The following is an 18,253-nucleotide window of genomic DNA, read 5'->3' as shown; positions in this document are numbered from 1 at the left end:
ATACAAAATAGTAATAAAAAAAAAAAAAAATCAACGTTAATTAAATCAGAACAAAATAAAGCTAACAATGAGATAAAAAATTATTTCTGCATCATATCTTTCTCTCTCGTTATACCCTGGTAAAAAAAGATTGATTGCATAACTATCCGTATCCCAATTAAAATCAAAACTACGGAAAGAAATTGTTCGCGATAATTTGACGAACGAATCGAAAGATCCGTACTATGGTTTCAAAAAGTAAACCAATCGCTGATGGAAAGAGGGAGAGGAAGAAAAGACGAAAAATCAACGGCATTTTGCTGTCGAGGAGAACAGTGACGCGTATTTACGAAGAGATCGGTATGCCTGTAAGAACGTAAATAAAATCTCGTTAAACGATTTCTGCCCCGCAGATCGGTATGATTTGTTTTCGTTTTCCATTTGAACCTAATTCACAACGAACAACATCTGTCTTGCCGCACCGTCTTGACGCACGTTATAAAATACTCAGACCTCCTGCAACCGGCGACAGATGAAGACCTTCTCGACACTTAATTTAATTTTTTTATCGCACATTTTATTTATTTTTTTATCCGCCGCAGACGATCGCTCGAGTTCCCCGCAGCAGCGTAAGTACATTTCTTTTCTGACTGTGTAGGTACAGACTTTTTACCAGTCTGCAGATCGATGTTGTTCGTTTGTTCGACGGAAATTTTCTTTTTTTTACACCATGTTATATTACGTGGAAACCGAGGTACGACAGGACGCTTCCATCGCATCGGCCGCACAATAAATTCTCATTCCTTCTCGTTGCGCTTTTAATTAATTTTCTTAATTGCTGCACTGCAAGCGTATGGTTTCGGATTTCAAAAAAATAAAAAAATTCAATCATACTTGCAGTCTCTATTATGTTGCGCGGTCGAGTTATTCTCCAGATGATTATTATCATACGTAATACACCAAATTACATTGAGGCTAATTGCGGTCAACTCGTAACGGGCATACGTATACATATAACATTGTTATCAACATCGAGGAGTTTCGTTCAGTTTCTGTTCGCTTTTGTTCGGGGAAAGTTGACCGTAAATTCATCCCGTCGCTCGTACTCGACTGCAATACTGCAAACGTGGATCGGAAGTTGCGACAATGCGTGTCATATTCTGATCGCAGTGTGCGTGAAAAATAATCATACATGTACGAGTATATACGTTTCTGCTGACCGGCTAGACAGAGAAAATTTGTGTGGGATAGGATAATTTTTTTTTTTCTCTTTCTGTCTCTCTTTCTTCGCAGTAAGACAATGAGAATATCTGAAGAAAATTAAGCCACGATCTGGAGAAATCGATGCGGAGTATTGTGGAAACGCGAACAGCTGTCGTTTGAAGTTTAAAATTCTAAGTTAAACCGATAAAAGTAAATCTTTCCAGTCTCTCGGCAGATCCATTTGTACGTATATATAGTATGTGCAGAGGCGAATTCGTACCGTACTAATTTCTGCAAGCAATTTGGCCCTAAGCCAATAGCAATTCGCGAATATTACTGGGGGAAAAAAAGAAAGGCGGACGAATTGTTTAACTGGAAGTTACACGCGTTGAGACATGGAGCTTTTCTTTCTCTATAACCCGAAATTCACTCCCAACGATTTTCTAATAAACGACAGTTTGCTTTTATTTACTCGCATTCGCGCTTCTACCGTCGTGTTGTATAATAAGAAGAATCTTTCTCCACTCCCCTGAAAAAAAACGAGTTTTGCGCTAATTACAGTAACGCGTGTATGTATTTGTATATTGTGTATATATATATATATACTACAGACTAATTTGAATTTCACTGCCGCAAATATATACAGAGGGAATACTTCGTACTCGTATAATAAGTATAAAATCAATTAGCAAAGGGCTAATCGACCGACGTCGTGTTTGCCCGTTTGTTTTCACATTTTTCTCTCGATCGCACGCGTTGCACAACAAGTCATATCGATTTCATTCCAATCTAAAATTAAAGGCTTCGGAATCAATTTAACCTCTGATATCGATTTGCAGAAGCGATGAGCAAGCCTTGGGGACAATCAAAGAAGTCGTATGCGTACCAGTGCAGTTCGGTCTTTCTTGTACAGCCGAAGCGTGATCGCGACCTAAAAACCGTAGACAATTGCAAAAAGTCTCGTAAAGCTCTGACGATAAGTCAACGTTTATACAGTTCGCTTGCATTATGCGTGGCACGACCTACGTTCATTGTCCAAATTAATTGTCGGGGAAGGATAAAGTTTGCGTAGGTACATGGTCCGAAATAACTCGACGTATAACACGACACGCGATCATCTCCTATGTGCGCAATAGTGAATCGGCGATAGAGAAGTGCACACAAGCTCGGTTGGCGATGAATAAAAGTGCCGAATTAGAAGCATGCGAGGAACGTTAGGCCGTCACTGATCAAAGCGCATCCGGTAGGGAGGTCGGCTCGTATCCCGGTGATCAGTTTAAATCCAGCGGTCTGAGAAGAAATATATAATAGACGTACCTACATTAATTGGGTATAAAATTTTTCAGTGTATATTTATAACAGGTTTCGTCTGAACTGCGTTTTCCTTGCCATCGTATATGTATACGTATATAATAGCGACAGAGTGATTTACGTTCGATTTGAAAGGTGAGCCCGCGATCGGTGCGGATAAATTTAGGAAAGTAATCGAGTTTAAAAAGTTGCGAAGAGACGTCGTGATGGGCCAGGTAAGGCGGAGTTACGTGGGTACATAATGAAAATTTCAATATTCGAGTAAATCAAGCTCTTTCATTTACCTTTTAACTTTCTTCAGGGGATGCATTTGCCCGGCGGAATGACGAAGCAGGTGCTTTACTTGTTTGCACTACAAATCGTGATAATCGTGCTAATGGGCACGCTCATGAAATATGACTCGGAGGTCAGACCCAAAAGTAGAAGTGACAAGAACTCGACCGATCCGGACAACAAGAACGGCCAGATCAGGATCTACCCAAGTACGTCGGAAACTTTGTTTATGCCGATATTATTGCCCGAGGTGAATGTGTGAGAACGTTTCAGCTCTTCGCTCTGTGTTGTATCGTAATTAACTCGTGTAACTTGATGTTCAAACACAAACCCGCCCACCTGCCGCACGGACATACACAGGTGCGTGGTGACAAATGCTTGGAGAGTAACAAGTAACGAACATGGAAGCTATTTCGAGCAAAACAACATTTAATAATAACAACGTAACGTAAAGTGTTAGAGCCTGCAAATACGATTACAGCTGTGCGAATTTGGCGCCTAACAGCAGAGGCGTTAAGTGTTTAACAAGGATTTTCTCTCGCCGATAATAATTGTCGGTTTATAAGGACCGTTTACACGGTATAGCTGGATATGAAATCAAATTTAAACTCTTGTATTTCAGGCACTTTGTTTTACTGAAATTTGTTCAATGTGCCAGCGCATAGACTCGTACGAAAATAATTCATACGCACCTGATACTATCATCCGTATACAATTTTTGAGCCCAAAATCTACGATCAATTTAATCGATGAAAATTCTTGGCTTACCCGCTTTTCCGTTGCGCGTTATCTCCTCGTTCCTCGATCACTCATTACTTAAGCAATTTCCAGTAGCCGCTGGCACCACGGAATAACCCGAAACGATTCACTGAATATACATCGTTTTCTACGTGTCGTGGAAATTAGATTTTTGCCGAGAATAGTATAAAGATCATACGACTGTTTCACGCCGTTTGACAATCATTTCGCATATTTTTATACGCCTCGATGGCGAAAATTTTCCCGACTGAACTAATCTCAGGTAGATTGAAATCGACACCCTGAATTCCGACACGCGAAATGAATTCGCAGCAATGAGAATAGAATCAGAAGAGAAAAGGGAAATTGAAACTAGGAAGGGGAACCCGGCGGACTTGTCTACTATACTGCCGGCTTAAGATTCAACGACTCTCAGGCTCGATGTTTCTCGTATATATAGATTATATATTTCCCACGGGATTCCTCGAGCAACGGGTACAGTAATTATTTAAAGCCCAAACGAATTCTGGTCCCTGATACGAACGTTGTCTGCCGAAATTAAGAAAGCTATCGAAGCTCTTTCCGCATGTTAATATAGTTTTGCAAGAATGTTTAAAACAATAAGAGCATTCTCGATATCGAACAAATTCCCAGCCATTTATATATTCTTCTTAAAATTCTGTACTGTATATTTCAAATTTTTTTTTTTGCTTTCTTTTATTTTTGATGAAAAAAAAACTGCGCGCTGAATTGCCTGTACTTAATGCATAAAAGAAAAGTATGCAAAGTTAAGTTTCATGCGTTATTCAAAATATCCTGGTGATGATAATTCTCAGGGCCGCAAGATACGGTGGAATGTATAGCAAAAATCTGTCGAAACAATGCGGGCACACATGTACGACACTGTTTATTTACCAGAGCGGCAAATTCATCTAACGAAATATACCGTTGAAAAAAATGTTCACGAATACTTCAGCAATGTAGAAATGTATGAAAATGGTAATTTTTTTCCTAAAGTGAATGAAAGCAGATGAAGTCGAAAACGGAATTTTCGGATATTGTCTAATGATGTAGCGCCCAATTCCCAAAGTACTGCAGATAGATTTTTGCAGAGCAATGTAAAATTATCATTTGTACCAAGAAAGTGAGGTTGCATTTAAACTTTCGACTAGACTCTGCCGTGCAATGGAGAGTCCGATCTGTTATTAGCGTAATTTACGAAAATGACTTACGTTCGAAATGAAAGTATAAATACATTTCGCAACTGTGTCCTGAACACGTACACGCGTAAAATACGTTTAAGATCATGCGACAATAAGGAAGAATATTATTCTCTTATCTCACCAATCACTTGTATATATAAACCGGTATTTGTATTCACGTATTTTAGTTCCGACGATTTGGCAACTGATCGTGATATTCAATGTCCAACGCTTAAAACGTCCGTAAAAATTCAGTTGAAGATTGGCTCTGACCAAGGTGTGTCGGTCTAATATATTATTTCGCCTAAATTATGATTAACATTATACACGGCGTACATCCGTCGATTCGTAGTTAAAAGATTTCCGAAGAAACAAACCGTGTTCCGATCTTTCAATCATATCCGCTTTCGGTTGCGGAGTATAAAGTATAAAAAGAAAGTGTGGATTTAATTCGAACCGTACCGTAGGAGTCGCGATATAATCGAAAAAAATGTGCGAAAGGACTGGTTGAAATATTTTCTGATAGGTATAATAGTGTTTTTCGATACTAGTGCGCGAAGGTGGCAATGCCCGCACAAGTGTGAATGCGCAGCACGAGCCCGGAGACGAGTTGGAGGGCGAGTGTTGCGCATTCACGCGAGATAGGCATTGCCAACTTTCGCGCACTAGTATCGAACTTCATTTTTTAATACACCTGTAATGGCAAGTCCGACATGCGCAACTGTGAATAAAAGCGCGATCGTCTTTTTCGCACACCGCTAGCAATGCGCGAAGGTTTTTTTCGCACATGTGTATAAAAGACTACTTTCGGTGCTTGTAAATGGTGCATAAAAATGGACTTTCCATGCAGGTGTTGCAAAAAAAGTTTCTATCGTACGTAAAAACAGCCAGTTCGAAATTCCAACTTTCTGCCCAGCATTGTATATTGACAGGAAGAAGTAAGGCAGCTAACATATAACTAAATAAACAGCGATAAGTGCATCCCGAAATTTAAACTCCAGCCGTAACTGAAAAAAAAACCTGAACTTTTCACCATCGATGAATCTACATATTATTTAAATTCAGTCGCGTATGTAGCGAAAGTTGAGCAACGTAAACTTCAAAGTGTCCCGGGTCGACTATAGTCCAGAGATAATAATTATCTCCTCGATTGTAATTATACGAAGTAACACAGATTTCGTAAAAATACATCGCGTAATCAAAGCTGTGCCGCCGCGCGGCGTTTCATTTGTGCTATACAGACAGTTTTTACCTACTGCAAGTCTCCATGACTTGTTTATTTTTTTATTTTTAATTAGTATACATTTGTGGAAAATCGTATTGCTAACAGATCCCCCCCTCCTCCGTAATTCTTGTGAGTAGATTTGAAATAAGCTAACAATTACCGCGACGGAAACGCGTTGAAGAATAGATTAGAAGCATGGTAGTGTTGAAAAATGACAGACAATCAACAAGGCGCAGAAACGGAGACACCGCCATGGTTCGGATGGTACGTTTCGCACACGGTATCGGTCTGATCTTCGTTGAGGCGATTATTATCGTTGGATTTCTTGCGCTTTCCGAATACGGACCGGAATCGAATGCTCGTTCTATAGCAAACAATGTCCATCCGTACTTGAACGGGAATCAACAAGACGATGCGCCCCGAGCTTACGCGCGTAAGTAATCTGAATGTTCACGAAAAATCACAAGTCAAGCAAAATGTGCGACCAACGTACGGAACGAATTGGAGAACGCGTAACAAACAGGCATTATACGTCAACTTTTTTTTTCCGAAACCGCATGAGCTTAACTTGTTTATTGAGTAATTTAAAAAAAATTTCCAGTGTATCAAGATGTCCACGTGATGATATGGGTTGGATTCGGTTTTCTGATGACTTTTCTACGAAAATACGGACAGAGCGCGGTTGGCCTCACATTTCTCGTCGCTGCAATTTTGATCCAAGTCGCAATACTCTGTCAGGGAGTATTGTACCTGTCGAAAGAATCCGGCAAAGCACCATTGTCCTTGCAAAGGTACGAGCAACTCGCACAGATTTACCTTTCCACTCTCATTCCAAGGCACTTTTCATCAAACTTTCAAATTCTCTTCACAGTCTGCTCAGCGCCGATGTCGCCGTGGCCGCGCCCTTAATTTCCATGGGAGCACTTTTGGGAAAAACGACTTACACGCAGCTGATAGTCATGGGAGTGATAGAACTTGTTGTATACACTGTCAACAAGTACATAGGAGAGCATCACTTCAGGGTAAGATTGAACACGTTTTAGTTACTCGGCAGAAATTTGGACTGGAACGACTTGCAAAGTTTCGGTCGAGCGTACACACTTGAGCCATACATCCACTTAGCATGACACCTCTGATGATGAAAATTACAGGCGGTCGACGCTGGAGACAGCATGTACGTTCACGTATTCGGGGCGTACTTCGGTCTAGCCATTAGCTTCGTTCTCGGGTACAAGGAAGCACCGAAGGAGCATCCCTTGGAAGGTTCCAACTATCAGTCGGACATATTTGCGATGATAGGTACTTAAGAGATCGATTAGCCTTAAGGGGATGTCCTGGTCGATTTCGACGTTGTCGTATACGACTTCAAATATTTCAAGCGCAAAAAAGGACTTAACAGGCTCATTCTGTACACAATTCTGAACAAAATTCAAAAACACTAAAATATATTTTCATTTGACACAGATATAAAGAAATGGCACGGAATCTAGGAAATCGTAATAGTAAATTCGTAGAATTCAGATACGTGGACCATTTCTTTATCGCTGCGTTAAATAAAAATGTCTCGGACTGTTTTCGTTCGTAATTGTGTATAAATTGGGACTGTTGAGCCCTTTTTCGCCTTTGAGATACGTGGACTTCGATATTCGAAGATATACATATACGACAGAGTCGAAGACTGAGAAATCGAAATTCTTGTCAACAGGTACGATATTTCTCTGGCTGTTCTGGCCCTCCTTCAACAGCGCCGCGTTGCACGGCGACGATCAGCAGAGAGCGATAATCAACACTTTACTCTCGATAGCCGGCAGCTGCGTTGCAGCGTTTGCAACGTCGGCCCTTGTATCTAAAAACAATAAATTCAATATGGTTCACGTACAAAATTCAACCCTCGCCGGGGGTGTTGCCGTTGGCACAGCAGCAGGTAGATTACGTTATAACCGGAGATGATTGGAAGAGCAAAGAAAGAATCGTCGATCAGCATCAACGCTCAACGTGTCTATTATCGTACTGTTTCAGGGATGATGTGCGAACCCTTCGGTGCACTTATAATTGGATCTATTGCGGGAGCTCTCAGCGTTCTCGGCTACAGATACTTGACGGTTAGAGCAATTCCATATATTTTTTAAAAACTCGTACTTGCATAAATCACAGTTGGTTCGAAGACTATAAGCTCCTCGCCAACATTCGCGACTCTATTTGACACACATTCTTCAAAAGTGACTTCATTCTCATTCACGTCTAAATAGTAAACGTTTGTTCGACCGTTTCAGCCATTGATACAAAAATTCTTACGAATTCATGACACCTGTGGCGTTCACAATTTACACGGGATGCCCGGTGTTCTTGCCGGAATATTCGGAGCGCTTATGGCGGGCCTCGCGACGCTGGAAGACTATCGTTATTCGCTCTACGAGGTAAGAAAGAGAGGAACGGTCTCGTCTCGATATCGCTCCGTGGAGGGGATCTATAGATCAGCTGGATCAATACGATTTAATGGAATTTCCACAAATTCTACAGCCTCTTCTTATTATACATTATCGCGAATCGGTAAATGTCAAAGATTTACAACTCTGATTTCATGCTCGTGTAGATATTCGAAGCAAGAGCTCCTTCGTCGCCAAAAGAGTTGGGTGAAATCAATGATGATTATCCGGTAAAACCGGGTCAGGATAGAACGGCTGGCCAGCAAGCGGGATATCAGTTGCTAACGCTCCTGGTTACCATATTAATTGCAATTGTCACGGGACTAGTAACAGGTAAAAATTAATTTTCCAAGGCTAATGACGTATTTCAGTGAGATACTGTACACAATGTATACTCATAGATATTTTGCATAGTACTATAATCCGATAATTCTTGAGTTTAACGAGGGTGAATTAAATTTCTTTAAGGGTTTATTATTAAGTTGCCAATTTTGGGTACTATTCCGGAAGAATTGAAGTTTGACGATGCGGCAAACTGGGAACTAGAAGAGGAGCAAACAGATCGAAAGGAGGAAAATCGAAGCGTAGACGAACAGTTACCAATGGGTTCCATTTAATGAATCAATGTTGAGGAGAATTAGAAAAGGGTTGCAAGTGCCAGTGACAAGAAATTTGGAAAAAAAAAACCGAGAAGAACCATTTTTTCTTTTTTTATTTTTTTCTCGCTGCAGCGTTATTCATCGCTTGAATTTGCCTGTGGAATTTATTACGAAAAAATGGCACTTAAAGCCCTAGTTAATTGAACTCCTCAACTGTCAACGGAGGACGACAGTAAGTAACGTGAGTATACGATACATGACTGGATGACTGTGAAATCCACGCGTACATATTATTCAAATTCGTTTTATCGTAAGAATAATAAATAATGAACGAATGCAATTTCCGCGCTGTAAATGGAGCTGCGTACACAGGAAAAAATAGCAAGTCACCGAACCTTGAGAACAGTTTTACCAAATCCTCAATTACTCGAAATGTAACGCGTGTTCAGTAGATCGGTTCAATTTTACCTTAGTGATTATTGACAAATGACCATAAAATAAGAATTACATTTATTTTTATTAAACTTTTCTTATAAAATTGTTCGTTAAATGTATCTATACAATAAATAATCATTTTCATCTACTATTACATTATAACCCTAAAAATGTCACAAAGAGAATTTGCAACGGTATACTCTTCACCGTTTTATGGAGTAAAAATAATAAATTGTTGAAACCTTGTTTTATAGACGTCATAAAACGAATAACGTATTAAATGGACGTCGTAATTATTGCATATCTTAAATTTTACCATGTTACAGAATAATCCTTACTGTGAAATTTGGAAAAGCGAAATATATTTTGATGTTATACCTATGCTCGTATGTCTGTTGTATGTCCGTGTCCGTGTGTTTCAGTATATGTAATGCATCGTAATGAAATGTATAATTAACAACACATAAGTGCGAAAAAATGTATGTTACATAAATTTTTGAAATCTTCTTTTAATTACAAACCTATTTCATCAAGGCATGAACAACAGCCTTGGCGTTTAGTGCTTTCAAATCGATATACGTTTGACCAGTTCCAACAAATACAATTGGCTGACCAGTTATGTAAGTCATAGAAATAGCAGCACCCACCTGAAAGTTAAAAAAAACTTCGTGAAATACAAAGAAATATTATCCAAAACTGGTACTCTCTGAATCAACAATATTTTCACAAAACACATTAACGTAACACTGATTATTTTGCTCGGTATTCCATATTTACAGAATGGGGAGAAGTTCATCTTACGGTACCTTATCGTCAATGGTGTCGAATTTAGTCAACACAATGCCGTCGATGATATGCGGATTAACGGAACTGCTATAATCTGCTAGAGCCTGATTAAATTTGACCAATTGATCAACAGCCTCGTTGCCGACCAAAGCCTCGCCCACAAATAGCACCAAATCTGGCTCGTTGACTTTAATCAATTTTGTCAAAGCTCGCATCAACGGCTCATTGTCCTGCATTCTCCCAGCAGTATCTACCAAGACAATGTCGATTCTAGCATCTTTGGCAAAACGTATGGCCTCCATGGCTATCCCAGCAGCATCTTTTCCATAACCCTTTTCATACAGTTGCACCATTGTTTGATTGTTATGTTTCTCAGGTGGGTGTAGGGCGTTTAAATGCCGCGTGTGGGTCCGCAACTGTTCTACAGCACCAGCTCTGCGTATAAGTGACGAAGATGATGAACTCTTATTAAACCGTTACTAATATTCGATGATATTAACGCATGACAGTGAAAAGAGAAGAGTCAATGTTACCTGAAAGTGTCACAAGCGGCAATTAGGACTCTGAAATTATTTTCAATCAACCAAAAACAGATTTTTGCCAAATTCGTCGACTTTCCAACACCGTTAACGCCACAAAATGTCATCACGTAAGGTCTGTTATTTTTCTTAGCTTCATACGCATCTCTCAGTATATCCACTCTTCTTTTCGGTGATAAAATTTGTACCAAAGCTTCAGTCAGTGTATTTTTAACCGTACTAGCAACACTGTCAAATGTACCTAATACTTTTCCCTCCAATTTTGTGCTCACAGATTCACACAACTTGTATGCAATATCAGCAGCAACATTCTTAGATATCAAATGATCTTTGAACTTGTCTAATGCTGGCAGCATATCCTCTTTGGTTAGGGATTTGTTACCAACGAGTCCTTTGAAAATGGAAAATACACCTCCAGGTTTTTGTGATTGCATTTTCACATCTTCGGGCTCATCTTCAACTTCCAAATCTTGAATCCCAGGCTTCATTTTCCCAACCATCTAAATTTTTTTGTGAAATTAGCTAGTATCAGAGCTTTCCTAGTCTGCAGTACAAAACTTACCGATGTATCTGCTTGAATAATATTTTCAACATCTTCACGTTTATCCGTTGTACGTTCCAGTTCCAAGTTGACCAAATCTTTGTTGGTTCCTCCCAATTCCCATTTTCGAGGCTGCTTTCCAGTTTTCTCGGGTTTTGGGCTCTTTCTACAAATTTTACACAACTTTCAATTGTACTAAAATGTTTTCAATTAAAACCAGCAAGCAGCATTGTGCCAATGATCGAAAAGTTTGTGGCAGGGGGAGGGGGGTTTGTCTCGCCCGGAATATATTTTTAATGGAAGCTGTTGCTTGTTAATTTCACCATCATTATACTACAGCAAACCGCGAAATTTTGGAAAACTTCTTACTGTTTATCTGCTTTCTTCTTTGGCCCAGCTATTTTTTGTACAAGTTTGAGTCTATTAGCTAAGAGAGTTTCTTCGTCCAACTCTCCATTTGTAACTGGAGATTGTTTTGGTACATCTGGTTTGACAGGTTCTTGAATTTTCACTGAAAAATTTCGTATGTAAAATTTGAATTAACATTATACGATTTTCCACAAATTTAGAAATCTTGTGGAATCTCGCCACATCCTTGCATTCAAAATCACCAGCAGATGAAATATGTTTAGGAATTAAGGTTACAGTGAGAATAATTGATTAATGTGAAAAAAGAATAGGATTTTAGTAACTAGATTCACACAACAATGATAGCAGTTACCACTTACAATGACTATCATCATTGGAAAAAATCCCCTTCTTCTTCTTTCCTAAAAATACCAAGTTAGTGAAGCGTTATAAGAAGCGACGTAAATGATAATGTAATCAACCCAAAGCATCAAAACTATATCCAACTAATGATACAAGTTTCTTACTCTTATATACAAGTCTACTAAGTAAGAAATACTTGCAAAAGTTTGCAAACCAGGATGAATACCCAGATGGAATAGTTAAATCTTGATTTTTAGTTGAAATAGCTAAACACTTTACCTTGTTTTTTGTTGTCTCTGTCGTCCTTTCTTTCAATCATACTAGCGACAGTTTTCTTTGATTTAATACTTTCATCGAATGTACGCATCTGCTTTGGAAGTTTAGCCTGGTGTTTTCCCCATTGCTCAGCAGCTGCTAGTATGGCATCATAACTATTCTTAAAGTTAAAATTATAGAACCACTGTGATTTTGCTAGCTCATTTTTGTATCGATCTCTGAACTCAAGATGAACGTCGGAAAGAAACTTATCCACATAGGATAACTGGAGTATCTTCTGATATGCCACCACAAATATAAGCTCAAATTCATTGTCCAGCTTGTATTGAAGTCGCAACGAGTCATGATCAAACGTATGGCTACCTGTTCGCTCCTGTAAATAATATGCCAATTTATTTTGCGATAACTTATTCCGTTACTGAAAGGTCAAATTAACTAAGCTGATCCTTTTCTCATACAGCAGATGCTTCTTCAACAATATGATTTTTGTAGAGTTAAATGTAACCAAAATTCACACGAGTGCAAATCCATTGCCATATGTTCAGGCTGAACAGTTGTCGAAGGTTAGATATTCCAACCAGTGGTTGCAACGATTCAATACCTTGTCGAGCATGACAAGCACAATATAACATCGCGGACTACCAGTTGATTTCGATGAATGGAAATTAAGTCAACACTTGGTAATTGTAATAATGTTGTTTTGAATACTTGCCTGTAAAATAACACTGCGAATCAATGCGTTGACGCTTGGTGTAAATATTTGTGTAGTACTTTGAAAACACCAAAGTACTATACCGCCTTTGCTGAATATTGTAAAGAGATCGAGCATTTTGAAAACACGTTGCTGTAAATATCAATTTTAAGGAACGAACTTAACCTAACAAACGTGAACAGCGATTGACTTTTGGTACACGTCTCTACACGTCAGATTGGATTAATGGAACGGCGGAAGTTGATGAACATGAAATCACGATGGAGAAACAGAACAGACACTAGTAGGAGTATTACGTATATGATCACAGCTCGGCGGACATTTTTTTTAACGCAAATGTCCGCTACCAGGTTCGCATCGTTCTCAAGAGCGGCGAATCTTCGGTATGACGCTGGTCTATTCGTTGTATTATAGTTCAGTGATGCATACAACACTGTGACCGATTCATACGAATACACATGCATACACATACCTACCGCCATATTGCTCCGTTTGAAATATGATTGAACCGATTGAACCAGCCGCAGAGAGCGGGAAATGAAGTAATAAACAAAATGGCGTCCGAGGGACCCGCGAACGAATCAGGTTAGGATGTAATTTAAAATTTCAACAAAGAATGGCAAACAAGAAGCGAATACCTGTTGTTATATTTTTCAGAGCTGCTTGCGGTTGACGAGAGTCTCATGAGCTTGGAAAAATTGGATCGAGCATCGCCGGACCTGTGGCCTGAACAAAGTGAGTTCACCATTAGATTACCCAAGGTCTTAAATTTCCGTAATTTTTTATTTATAAAAGTTAGTTTATATCAGCGAATGATGAAGTTCCAGGTGTGAACGAATACGTCGCTCAAAATTCCCCTCAAACAGAACCACCTTCGTGGGCAGCGACTCTTGCAGCTGATGATATAAATAAACTCCATCGTAAGTGTCTCGAACTGACTTCTTTGCCTTGAATCACATATTCTGTTCTAGATTTAAGATCCTTATAGACTCAACAGTTTACTCATTTTATTTCAGAGCTCGGTAACCTTTCAATGACTGGTCTTATTACAGAAGTTAAAAAACTTCACGATACTGCGTACCAACTGGGGTTAGAAGAGGCCAAAGAAATGACTCGTGGAAAATATTTAAACATATTTAAACATAAATAGTTGGTCTAAATAAAATTAGGATAAGTGTACTTATGTATGTATGTAAATATTTTTTTGAATGAACTCTTTATAGAAATTCTTCGCCATCGCTCAATATCCATGAGAAATTTTTTTTTTAGACCAACATGCAATGATTTAATTGATCAGAGATGTTATAATATTATACCGCCTAGAAACCTTCAAGTTTTTATCGATATAGTTGCTTAGATAGTTGGCTCTAAAAAAATTTGTCCAACTTGTTGGTGAGACTACCTGTAAGATTGAAGGAATAGTGGGATAGCTATGCGGAATGTAAGCTTGAGAAAAGCAATGGCAAATGTAAATATCACAAAATTTTATTTAAAAATATTTCATCCTTACATATTTATACGAGTTATCAAGTAAGTACCTTTGGATAGCGAAGTAATGGAAGATTGTTGATTAAGACCTTGAGCCAGTCGAGCATTGTATCATGTTCTACATGCTTTTAGCCTAGAAGCGAATGGGAAGAATTCTAATAATATGTGACTAGCTATTTTATAAACAAATTAACATGATTGAATTTCTTTCTTTTTTTTTTATCAAAACTACGTAATGCTTCAAGATTCCCTCATGCACTGGACATCAATGAACAGTATCTAGGACCACTTCAGCATTATGTGGCAGCTTAGCAGAATGTAGAAGACATTAGTTTACTTACCAGTTCCTCTAAGTCTACATCCATTGATTGGGAGGCTGCTTCAACAGCTTCCGCAATTAGAGACAACTGTGCTTCTTCCATCTCTGAGTCCTCTGCAATTCTATCGACACTTTTTTCTGTTGTCGTTGCATTCAAATCTTGGGTACTACGATCAACACTCTCGAAGGGTTCTCTCAGATCATCTGGCCCTCCTTCATATCTTCTGTAATTTTGAGATTCAATCGCATAAATTGTTGGAGTGTTCGTTTCTTCTTTGTTCACACGAATATTAGATACTAAATCTTACTTTTTGAAATTTTTTTTTTTCTCAACAGCTTTTATTGGGAAAAGTGTTTTGATATCCTTTAATGGTCGTTTTGATCTCAACTGTACAGACTGAGGCGGTTCAAAAAATTTTTGCAAAAAATCTGACATAGGTGGTAAAGGATCGTCTGGATACAATGCTCTATGGGCCAACACATCCCATATATACTGCCTCGAGACATGATTGACAGTGCCTGCTTCAAACGGTTCTTGCCTCTCATCCATGGAATTGTTTCTGAAAAAAGATGTATTTCAAATTCTCAAATTACGAGAATATTTACTATAAGTTCTTGCTAATGTACGCTTAAATGACTTAAAATCACATACTCTACTGTCGCCAGCATCATTGAATCAATAAGATCATCCACAGCTTCTTTTTGTGCATCCGATAATTCATTCAGAGTAGACGTTATAGGTTTTGGTTGTAATATCCTTCGATCTTCAGCAAAAATTAATTCAATGTATACCAGACACTACAGGAGATACAAATCAACACTCAAGTCATTACATGGATACGATGTGGTTTCATTTGTTTTAGATTTAAAAAAAAAGTTGACACATACCCAAAGTTGCCCCGGGACATCAATTTTTGGAATCAGCACACCCATTTTCGGTGCTAAATTTTTTCTATATACCCTTCTGACAATAGCAACTGTTTCACGGTCCATCATTGCCTTTACCAATGAGTAAAATGGACTGGCCCACTGAGGGGTATAGGATCAAATTCGTTAGCATAAAGTGCACAGATATACCAATTACTATATAAATTTAATAATATCACGCATTCATCGCAAAAGGTTGATGAAAAACAGCAAGAAATATTAATTACCTGTAGTTTAGGCACAACAATGTGTGAGCCTTTGCCTGCCAAATAATCGAGTCTGACACGGCGTTCTTTTGTAAAACCGTAAACCGTTAAGCTTTTTGGTCCACTCTGATATTTTGACATAGCTTTATCTTCATCTGGAAATTTTAAGTTCGTTATACGACATGTCCTTTTTTCAGTCAAATAGGGATCTCCTTCATTGTTATTGTAAAAATTATCCAGTGACTGGATCTTCAATTTACATTACACTATATTTTCGAAGACCATGAGTCTTTCTGAATTGATATTGTCTATTATTGTAGAAAAATTTCAAACAATTTTTCAAATCGTATACAAAAGTGGAAGAAAAATCATTTTCTGATACTGCCTGAGGACTGATGTAAAAGACTGTACCTGACAATGGTATGAATTTTCGTCCGTACATGGTGCCAGTAATTGTATTCTCTTCCTCAATTTCATCCTTATTTTTATCCACCAAAGTACGTTCTTTTTGAACTGGAAATTTTGCAGTTTGCGACTCCGTGAATTTTTTCCATTTAGGTAATTTGAAATCCTCTGTTGTCTAATGAATGTGTATAATTATATAGAATTGAGTGTGCAGGACTAATTAATTAATGTGTTCGCCGTTTACATACTTTCAAATAAAAAATTACTGGAATCTTAATATCGAATAAATCCATGTCGACCTCCCAAGCCGCTGCTTTTTTCGGATGATCCTTATAAATCATCAATTTTGGTAGAGTATCGTCTATTGTCAATATTTTGCCTTCAACCTTTATCATGAATGAAAAGAGTTATGTATCAGTTTGGTAGGCATAAACCAGATCAAATATAATAAATTTTACTATGCAAAGTGGTTCGTTGAAGCATGTAAGTTACATTTCTTTTCACTAAATTTTTCTTACAGACTTAGACAGATTGTTATCTTTCATTCACTTGTATTGCAGTAACTTAGTAAACTGAAAAATGTATGTTAATCACCATTTTACAAACATTAGCAAAAACTTCTTCACTGGGATTTAACTCGATTTCTGAGTCTGCATTCAACGAGTTGTTAGTTCTGGAATTATGAGATAAAGCATAATTTATTAATTGGATGTCCGTGCAATGATAATTATAAATTTAATTGGTTTTTGACATTGTGGTTATGTCGCTTTGATCTCTCTACTCAAATATGCTTTGGCTGATTTACATTGCTAATAAATCAATGTATGCTTCATTTATGTTACTGACAACATTGTCGACATCGTATTGCCTAATAATAGTGGGATCTTCTTTAAAATCAGTCAATAAAACCAATTTTCGTGCTGCATTCGCTTCCCTAAGACAAAATGAAATGAGAAGAATTAATGAATCATTATATCAAACATTAAATATAAAAGTAAATGTTCAGTTTCTGCTTAAAATATACTTACACACATTCTCTTTTTATGTAATCAAGTGCGACTGTGATACCATCTACCCAATTAGTCTTTTCTTTAGTACATTTCAAATTTATGACATTTTCAACTAAATTCCAATTAGGTACTTGTAAGGAATTCATTTCCACAATGTTGTCAAATAATAATTTATTCTTTGTTTCAGATGCACCCATTAGTACAATACCCACTTCATCTTTAGGACGCAAAAAAATCTGAAAATCACGTTATGGCTCATAATTGAAGGATTAGTGCTCACTGAAGATTTAGGTATACAAATAAGCGAATCTGTTTCGTCAGAAAATATTAAATGAATACTTACTTTTTTTTTAATTAACAGTTGTATCACCTGTTTTGATTTTTCAAAGAAACTTGTCTCATTTTCATTTTCCGTTTCGTCAGTGCACCCAATGTTGACTAATATTATTAAATATTCCTAAATATGATGGTTGTTAAATATACGGAAAAATTATGATTTTAATTCGATGAAAAAAATATGTTTTCCTTTTGAATTGTAAAAATCATCAGCTTCTAACCTTATTCTTACTCTTGGGCGGCATCTTTTACCAAACAAACAACCAGTTCTTAGTTGTTCTCTTTCGATTACACCGCTATTAAGCACTCTATTAACAAATTCAACGCTGTAAGGTAGACAGTTTTCGTATTTTGAACAATTCTTCGCAGCGTATCGAAATATGACAGCTGCAAGACCGCTCAAATGTGAAACGAACCCGGGATTTCATTCGACGGTACATGTATACTACGTACACATATAGGTATGCCACATCGATATTGACGCTCGCAATTCTCGCAAGTCTCTCGCTAACAATAAGACATCATTTGAATTCTGTTCAAATTCAAGCGTGATTTTTAATCGGGAATGATTCTTATCCATATTCTAACCAGTCAAAAATACACGCA

General features: G+C 37.9%; 4 protein-coding genes across 15 annotated transcripts; 2 read left to right on the top strand and 2 right to left on the bottom strand.

The window, feature by feature from the left end:
* The first annotated feature begins 495 nt into the window (after nucleotides 1-495).
* LOC124308234 (ammonium transporter Rh type A) lies at nucleotides 496-9,853 on the top strand. 6 transcript variants are annotated; one of them, XM_046770754.1, is made up of 11 exons: nucleotides 1,027-1,150; nucleotides 2,545-2,708; nucleotides 2,795-2,975; nucleotides 6,533-6,722; nucleotides 6,803-6,953; nucleotides 7,083-7,230; nucleotides 7,637-7,855; nucleotides 7,951-8,033; nucleotides 8,205-8,348; nucleotides 8,525-8,690; nucleotides 8,826-9,853. In XM_046770754.1, exons 2-11 carry the CDS (start codon nucleotides 2,700-2,702, stop codon nucleotides 8,972-8,974), a joined length of 1,440 nt encoding a protein of 479 aa, XP_046626710.1. In that variant the 5' UTR covers nucleotides 1,027-1,150; nucleotides 2,545-2,699; the 3' UTR covers nucleotides 8,975-9,853. The 6 variants fall into 6 exon arrangements, with proteins under 6 accessions (XP_046626711.1, XP_046626710.1, XP_046626709.1 ...); XM_046770753.1 differs by having other exon boundaries at nucleotides 1,033-1,150; nucleotides 2,529-2,708; XM_046770752.1 differs by having other exon boundaries at nucleotides 1,033-1,392.
* Nucleotides 9,444-13,205, bottom strand: LOC124308231 (signal recognition particle receptor subunit alpha homolog). 2 transcript variants are annotated; one of them, XM_046770746.1, is made up of 8 exons: nucleotides 12,957-13,205; nucleotides 12,248-12,617; nucleotides 11,986-12,027; nucleotides 11,627-11,768; nucleotides 11,279-11,423; nucleotides 10,711-11,216; nucleotides 10,198-10,612; nucleotides 9,444-10,038 (listed from the first exon to the last, which is right to left on the bottom strand). In XM_046770746.1, exons 1-8 carry the CDS (start codon nucleotides 13,071-13,073, stop codon nucleotides 9,913-9,915), a joined length of 1,863 nt encoding a protein of 620 aa, XP_046626702.1. In that variant the 5' UTR covers nucleotides 13,074-13,205; the 3' UTR covers nucleotides 9,444-9,912. The 2 variants fall into 2 exon arrangements, with proteins under 2 accessions (XP_046626702.1, XP_046626703.1); XM_046770747.1 differs by lacking the exon at nucleotides 11,986-12,027 and having other exon boundaries at nucleotides 12,957-13,204.
* A 44-nt stretch (nucleotides 13,206-13,249) lies between these two features.
* Nucleotides 13,250-14,182, top strand: LOC124308236 (protein lin-52 homolog). Of its 6 annotated transcripts, none has more exons than XM_046770762.1 (4): nucleotides 13,250-13,541; nucleotides 13,614-13,691; nucleotides 13,784-13,876; nucleotides 14,009-14,182. In XM_046770762.1, exons 1-4 carry the CDS (start codon nucleotides 13,511-13,513, stop codon nucleotides 14,104-14,106), a joined length of 300 nt encoding a protein of 99 aa, XP_046626718.1. In that variant the 5' UTR covers nucleotides 13,250-13,510; the 3' UTR covers nucleotides 14,107-14,182. The 6 variants fall into 6 exon arrangements, with proteins under 6 accessions (XP_046626718.1, XP_046626715.1, XP_046626717.1 ...); XM_046770759.1 differs by having other exon boundaries at nucleotides 13,973-14,182; XM_046770761.1 differs by having other exon boundaries at nucleotides 13,778-13,876.
* A 243-nt stretch (nucleotides 14,183-14,425) lies between these two features.
* LOC124308232 (X-ray repair cross-complementing protein 5-like) lies at nucleotides 14,426-18,092 on the bottom strand. The gene is made up of 13 exons (XM_046770748.1): nucleotides 17,869-18,092; nucleotides 17,655-17,768; nucleotides 17,330-17,547; nucleotides 17,107-17,235; nucleotides 16,896-16,974; nucleotides 16,550-16,687; nucleotides 16,308-16,476; nucleotides 15,918-16,051; nucleotides 15,652-15,792; nucleotides 15,416-15,561; nucleotides 15,072-15,323; nucleotides 14,786-14,987; nucleotides 14,426-14,577 (listed from the first exon to the last, which is right to left on the bottom strand). Exons 1-13 carry the CDS (start codon nucleotides 17,890-17,892, stop codon nucleotides 14,563-14,565), a joined length of 1,761 nt encoding a protein of 586 aa, XP_046626704.1. The 5' UTR covers nucleotides 17,893-18,092; the 3' UTR covers nucleotides 14,426-14,562.
* Nucleotides 18,093-18,253: the final 161 nt, after the last annotated feature.

Source organism: Neodiprion virginianus, chromosome 6 (assembly GCF_021901495.1).
Source record: "Neodiprion virginianus isolate iyNeoVirg1 chromosome 6, iyNeoVirg1.1, whole genome shotgun sequence".
NCBI classification, from domain to species: Eukaryota; Metazoa; Arthropoda; class Insecta; order Hymenoptera; family Diprionidae; genus Neodiprion; species Neodiprion virginianus.
The sequence above is the reverse complement of the archived record's forward strand: the minus strand, read 5'-3'. Positions and strand labels throughout refer to the sequence as shown.

Coding starts and splice junctions, on each gene's coding strand:
- LOC124308234 (XM_046770750.1), top strand. CDS start 6,127: ATGGTAGTGTTGAAAAATGACAGACAATCAACAAGGCGCAGAAACGGA. Junction 7,231..7,636: donor GGACATATTTGCGATGATAG/GTACTTAAGAGA, acceptor TCTTGTCAACAG/GTACGATATTTCTCTGGCTG. Junction 8,691..8,825: donor TGTCACGGGACTAGTAACAG/GTAAAAATTAAT, acceptor AATTTCTTTAAG/GGTTTATTATTAAGTTGCCA.
- LOC124308231 (XM_046770746.1), bottom strand. CDS start 13,073: ATGCTCGATCTCTTTACAATATTCAGCAAAGGCGGTATAGTACTTTGG. Junction 11,424..11,626: donor AAGAAGAAAGCAGATAAACA/GTAAGAAGTTTT, acceptor TAAAATTTGTAG/AAAGAGCCCAAAACCCGAGA. Junction 11,217..11,278: donor TTATTCAAGCAGATACATCG/GTAAGTTTTGTA, acceptor AAAAAAATTTAG/ATGGTTGGGAAAATGAAGCC.
- LOC124308232 (XM_046770748.1), bottom strand. CDS start 17,892: ATGCCGCCCAAGAGTAAGAATAAG. Junction 16,975..17,106: donor TACATTGATTTATTAGCAAT/GTAAATCAGCCA, acceptor TCATAATTCCAG/AACTAACAACTCGTTGAATG. Junction 14,988..15,071: donor AAAAAAAAAAATTTCAAAAA/GTAAGATTTAGT, acceptor TCAAAATTACAG/AAGATATGAAGGAGGGCCAG.
- LOC124308236 (XM_046770757.1), top strand. CDS start 13,511: ATGGCGTCCGAGGGACCCGCGAACGAATCAG. Junction 13,542..13,613: donor GGGACCCGCGAACGAATCAG/GTTAGGATGTAA, acceptor TATATTTTTCAG/AGCTGCTTGCGGTTGACGAG. Junction 13,877..13,972: donor TGATATAAATAAACTCCATC/GTAAGTGTCTCG, acceptor ATTTTATTTCAG/AGCTCGGTAACCTTTCAATG.